This window comes from Bidens hawaiensis, unplaced genomic scaffold (assembly GCF_021521415.1).
Source record: "Bidens hawaiensis isolate Kalapana, Puna unplaced genomic scaffold, B.hawaiensis_p1.1 tig00012555_1, whole genome shotgun sequence".
NCBI lineage: Eukaryota > Viridiplantae > Streptophyta > Magnoliopsida > Asterales > Asteraceae > Bidens > Bidens hawaiensis.
The window spans coordinates 310902-317531 of NW_027492028.1; the positions used below are offsets into that span (position 1 = coordinate 310902).

At 41.6% G+C, this 6630-nt stretch overlaps 1 protein-coding gene across 1 annotated transcript; it reads right to left on the reverse strand.

Annotated features, from left to right (window-relative positions):
• Positions 1–5406: 5406 nt before the first annotated feature.
• LOC143541346 (uncharacterized) lies at positions 5407–5871 on the reverse strand. The gene has a single exon (XM_077034188.1). The coding sequence runs from the start codon at positions 5869–5871 to the stop codon at positions 5407–5409; it is 465 nt and encodes a 154-aa protein (XP_076890303.1).
• Positions 5872–6630: the final 759 nt, after the last annotated feature.

Consider the following 6630-nt stretch of genomic DNA (forward strand, 5'->3'; position numbering starts at 1 on the left):
AACTCAGTCACACGGGTCCGAGTTGTATTTAACTGATAAAACTTAAATGCACAAATGTAAGAATGTAAGATTAATATTATTATTATTAAGAGTTTTAAAGCATCATTTTTAGATGCTAAGATTTAAAAGTAACAAGTTTGATGCTTGTGGTTTTCATTTGTTGCTAGTTTGAGGTCTAAGCCTAACTTTCTTTAAGTTTTATGTTAACTTGGGTTGAAATGACCTAAATACCCTTGAGTCATTGACATCCGATTCAAACCCGAAATATATGGTAATTATTTAATGAATATAATTAACCTTACATATCTTAATTACGCTTCCCCTTGTGTGTATATAAATAAAGATAATTAGAGAGAATGAGTTAATCACCAACATTAAATTCTTCCATCTCTCCATCTCTCCATCTCCTAAATTCAATATCCTCACATCACCTCATGAAATCGATTAGAGATATGAATAATGCATTTCTATTAGTTCGTTCACCAGAGTGCATGACTTATTAAAATTATCGTTTTCAAATATCATGTTAAAAAACTGTTCAACAATAAAAAGATAGCAAAATTTATAAGGTATAAAAGAGGTAGCAAATGATAACAAAAATGAATCCAAATGCTTGCAACATTCAAAATATAAGGGCTATGGTCGAAGGCTTACTCAAACTTAAACCAAATACTACCAAATAGATAGCGGTAAATGGGTATCAAACACGAGGAGTTTGTGGAAAGTGTGTTAATAAGTAGCTTAACGCTTAAACTAATATAAATGTAAATGACGAAAAAGTAATTTCCAAGTTGGTTTTGATTTGATTTTATAAACTAAAGTAGACTAAACGAAAGTTTTAAACGAATAACTAAACAAGCATTCCTCTCGGGGTTCGGGTTATTGCTCAACACTCTTGTTAATGTTCAATGGATAAACCGTAATATCTCGGTTTTGTGCACATGTAATTGTTTGTGATTAATCAAGAACTAAGTACTCGGATTCCTAAAATGCGAGGTTGTTACTTAACAATCAATCAATACTATTCTTTCTAGTTCTACCCACTAAATCTCGATTGCCAACGACACCAAGAACATATGGCTAAAAACTAGATAGAAACAATATGGACAAGCTACAACAATCACACAAAACACATGATTATACTAACATTGATATTTAGATAACCAATCCAAGTTCAAGAACAATAAACAAAAGTGTTTTGCAAATAACCTTACACCCCGAGAGAAATACCGAAGGAACTAGCCACTCATGGCTCGGGAGATCATTCTTGAATCAAATATCTTGTTACTAGCAATTCCAAACATAAACCAAATGATACAAACACCCAAAATATGATTATTGTCTTCAAAAATCGCCTCCAAGCCATCCAAAGTGAAAAGGTAGTCCAAGAGACACTCCAAATCGGCTAATTAAAGTACATGCAAATGTGTCTCCGCGCCCGGACCGTGGGCCACGGTGTGGACCGTGGTCCACGGTTGACTAAAGTCAGCCAGCCATCCAAGCACGACCGTGGGCCACGGTGTGGACTGTGGTCCATGGTCCTCCCCATGGTGTCACTTCTTCTCCACGGTACGGTGTAAACTGGAAAGTTTGCTTTAGGTGGACCGTGGTCCACGGTCTGGACCGTGGCCACTGTGGGGCTCGTTTCCAACTTCTTGTTTTCTTCGTATCTCTTTCGTTCCAGCTCCGTTTTCTTCACCGTTTTCGCCCGTGTTCTCGTAACGCCGCTCTCTAGCTCCTCAAACCTACAAACACACGAGCAACCGTAGTCAACTAATTCCACGGAATTAACTTAATCCCGTAAGCATATTTATATCTTTTGAATCACTTAGTTGATTTCCTACGGGTCGCCCGTCACATTCCCACACTTCACCATTGCTTGTCCCCAAGCAACACTCGAAATCACAATTGCTTTCGAAACACACCGCCAAACAAACCACAAGACCGGCTCAGTTAAGGTCCCGAGTCATACCCTATTCCCACATAATTAGAGGTTTGCACTAGCTTACTTGATATTATATTTTAAACCATAGAATTCTAGTCAACCTTAACATGCTTTCGGTCTTTACTCATACATAACACACCGTCACTCATTAACTCACTTATCGGTGACCATTCCAAATATCACAATCATACTCGATTCTCCTTGCATATGCTTATACCATCGTCAAATCTCCACCTAATCGTGCTTTAACACAAATGCAAATCAAGAAGTCTTAAATGGGTTGTAATGAGGCTAGGGTTAAAGGTATGGAATGGGGATATTGCAAGTGGCTCAAGTGATCCGAACCGGCTTGTTACATTAAAACTAAAATAAATACAAGAACACACTACTATATACATAACAGCTTTCATCACGAACTCGAACCACAAGGCTTTGAACATTGCCTCGAGTTTTCCTTGTCTTTTCTCTCTCTCTTTTTTTTTCAAAAGATTCCCCATCCCCACACTTGGGATACATTGTCCCCAAGGTATGGTTTTGAGAAACTAAAAACAGCACAAAAATACCCCCACATTCCGACCCGCAACACTATTTCAAAAGATTCCAACCTCATCCCTTCCACCCAAATACGAACCCGAACACAAAATAAACAACTATACACAATATACAAAAAACACATGAACCTGGTATGACGCGGTCCTTATCAATAGTAAGGCGGCTGTGGCGGCCCGAAGATGGAGGTCATAAAGTCCGAAAATTCGCCAAAGTTTAAAGCTCAATTTCCGCTGCTGTTGCTTTCTCTCGATGATGGTGGTGGTGGTGCCATCGACTGCATCGGGTCCACCCACATGGAATGATGCAGTGGTGGCTCGGGGTATCGCACGGACCCGTCATATGAAGGTAAAGATGTGTAATCCACGCTTGTTGGATCTGGAACAACCGCTTCACCTGCATGCCATTGTTCGTGCATTCTCCTATTTCGGTCATCCATGTACCTCATGTTTGTTTCGTGCTCCCGCGCATAAGCGTGGGTACTGTTCCACATCTCATCATGGTCATGTCTCTGTTTCTCGGCTTGTTCGGGGTAAGCCCCCATGAATGTTTGGTGGTCAAAAAGTGCTCAGGACTCCTCCGACCAATTATCAAACGTGGAGGGCCGATGCCTCTCCACCACCTCGTTTATCGAACCCATGTGGGCCCAATTGTCTCCATACGAAGCATATCCCAAACAATAGTCCCAACCCCTTTGTTGGGATCCACTACCACCAGCATTCTGGTCACCACCAACTACCTCCATGTCATCATCGTCACTTCCTTCCTCAATTATTTCCTCCTGGTCTTCACCCGGCTCTTTTTCAACATCCTCCCTTAATACTCTCCATTTCACATCACCGTTTTTCAATTGATGGTACCTTTCGCTCTTTGTATACGTCCAACCTGGTCCCAATGAATCCAATTTATGTTCCGAAAAAACCTTCCTCAACCCAATTGCGCCTGCAGGAATGGCGCCATGCAACTTCAGTATCGCCGTGATCAACCGGCAGTGAGGGATCAACTTTCTCTTGTTGCTTTCTCTACTCGTCCATATATTGAGCATGGCTAAGTAGCGAAAGGAAATTCACGGCTTGCCACTCATTAAAGTGGCCAAAACGGGAATGTCACTGTTTCTTACCACCGAAATGTCACTCCGACGAGGTACCACATTGGAGAGACATATGGTCATCAACAGTTGAGCTTCAATCCTCAATTTCCTTCTTTTAAAATTCGAACCTGTACCTCTCCCCCCTTCAACACGGACGATAATATATTATACCATTGCGAGCTTTTGTCCGGATGGTCAAACAAATCTCTGACCGATGGGTAGACGTACGAATTGGCTGGCTTGCTATCAAACTGGACAATTTGATTGAGTGTCTTGAAAGACATCTGCACCGTCGTTCCACCCACGGTACCGATCAATTTCAACTCCGAACCCTTCCTAAACGGTGGGCACCTCAACATAGAAACCCACTCCTCAATTTCCCTATCGTAGAGCGTAGTGCTTTCTCCATCGTAACATTGAAGGGCAGCTTCCCACCCTAATACTTCAAATTTGTCGAACAAGCCAAACGCCTCAAACCCCGAATCGGTCACATCCTTCTCATACATGAATCCTTCTAACCTTTCTTTCAAAGTGAGCATCTTGTCCTTAAACAATTCAGGTTGCCATTCTAAAGCATAACTCGATAACACCCCACCTCTCCAGTCGGGTTTTGGGATCTCTACTTGCACATGCTCTTGTTCTTCTCGCAACCGTTGTCTTTTGGCTTGGGTAGCCCGACCACTCGTAGATGGCGCCTTTCCTTTCCCCTTGTTCGAATTCCTTCCCATCTATACACACAAACCACCAAAAACAAACCAAGTCAATTCAATATGTCCATCCCCACACTTGCTTGTTACCATAGTTGTGGATAAAAAACTCGTTATATAATTAACCAATGTCACAAAACTTCAATATACACTTAATTTTTCAACTTTTCCATGAAAATCACCAATTTCAAGCATTATTTCTTATCCACAACTACAATTTGTAACCATTATCACTAACAAGCAAGTGGGTTTACACAAATCAACACTACCCTAACAATTTTTGCAATGTATTCAAAGAATTGACAAAGACATACCTTGGTTGGTGTTTTAGGATGATAAACAAGTAAGTTTTGACAAGCAAACAAGAAATCCCCAAAAATCTTTGAAATTTTCCGGATCCAAATCCTCACAAACGGGATAATACTTGAGAATGAGAGGGAAAGAGGGTTGTATTGTTAATCCTTTCACGAATTCACTCACAAAATGGTTAACAAGTTTAGGTTTGGTTGATAATTGGAAGAGATGATAGGAGGAAGTTAGGGTTTTGAAGTGTTTATGGAGGTGGAGAAGATGGTTGGCGAGTTTTGTGGCTGGGATATGTTGTGAAAGAATCTTAAAATTCGTTTAAGTTCTTTAAAACTCGTCAAACCGCAGCAGGAGGAGCCGCACCGTGGGCCACGGTGTGAACCGTGGTCCACAGTGATGTTGTTCCAGAAATTCCAGAGAGCACCGTACCGTGGTGACTCTATGGACCGTGGGAAACGGTGACCGGACCGTGGGACACGGTTGGTACCGTGGTCCACGGTTTACCCCCCCCCCCCCCGTTTTTTTGCACGAAACGAAACTACAGAATGTATAGTACTTAAAACAAGACGACAACTAGAATTACCCTACCCCCCATGAAAATCCCAAGTTGTCCTCAACACGGTAGAAAAACTCCTAAGAATTTCCCCACACTTGACTCGAACACACTCCCACGAGAGAGAGGTAATTTAAAAAAAAAAATTTAACAAAAGCTATTTACACCCTACAACAAACCTAGGCCTTTATGCGGTGGAACTTTCTGGTGAGCTTAAGAGGAAACTCACCTTGTCATTGTTAAGCATATTCACATCTTACCCTTCTAGGTACGGTTTGAGACGATGTCCATTCACCACTCGTTTAGTTCGACTTTGCACGTCCTCAATCTCCACATCACCAAATTTCCCGACTCTTGTGATCACATACGGGCCCATCCATTTGCTTTTGAGCTTCCTAGGAAACAATTTGAGTCTTGAATTATAGAGCCACACTTTTTGCCCAATCTCAAATGTTTGTTTCCTTATCTTGGCATCGTGCACTCTCTTCAATTTGTCTTTGTAATTCGAAGCGCATTCATATGCCTCATCCCGGATTTCCTCCAACTCGTTCAATTTCAACTTTTTTAACTCACCGGCTTCCTTGTAATCCAAATTAACACTCTTAATTGCCCATAATGCCCGGTGAGCCAACTCCATTGGCAAATGACACCCCTTCCCATACACCAACCGATAAGGAGTGGTACCAATCGGTGTCTTGTATGCATTGCGATAAGCCTGCATCATCCAACTTAGTCGACCAATCTTTTCTATCAACCCGAACCGTCTTCATTAAAATTTCTTTGATTTGTCGATTCGAGACTTCAACTTGGCCACTTGTTTGAGGATGATAAGGTGTTGCAATTCGGTGATTCACACCATAACGCTTCAACAATTTGCCAAATGCGAAGTTCTTGAAATGTGATCCACCATTGCTTATGATCACCCTTATCCCAAATCTTGAGAATATGCGGATTGCACAAACTTGCATGCCACGGAATGATCATTAGTTCTTGTTGCAACTGCTTCAACCCACTTTGACACGTAATCAACCGCAACAAGAATGTACAAGTACCCGCATGAGTTTGGAAACTGGACCATGAAGTCTATGCCCCAAATATCAAAAATGTCCACAACCAAAATGGGTTGTAAAGGCATTTCATTCTGTTTCGATATACCCCCCATTCGTTGGCAATTTAAACAATGCCGAGCGTAATCACTAGCATCCTTGAAGATCCTCGGCCAATAGAATCCACACATAAGTACCTTGTACCCCGTTTTAGAGCTGCTAAAATGGCCCCCACATGCCGACGAATGAGCGTGTTTTAAGATCTCTTGTACTTCGTTCTCGGGCACACATTTTCTCACTACTTGATCCGCTCCAATCTTGAAAAGATCCGGTTCATCCCAAATGTATTGCTTAACTTGGGCCGCAAATTGTTGCCTTCTCTTCTTGGACCAATATTCCGGAATTGCACTCGTGGCCAAATAGTTGACATAATG

Coding starts and splice junctions, on each gene's coding strand:
- LOC143541346 (XM_077034188.1), bottom strand. CDS start 5,871: ATGCAGGCTTATCGCAATGCATACAAGACACCGATTGGTACCACTCCT.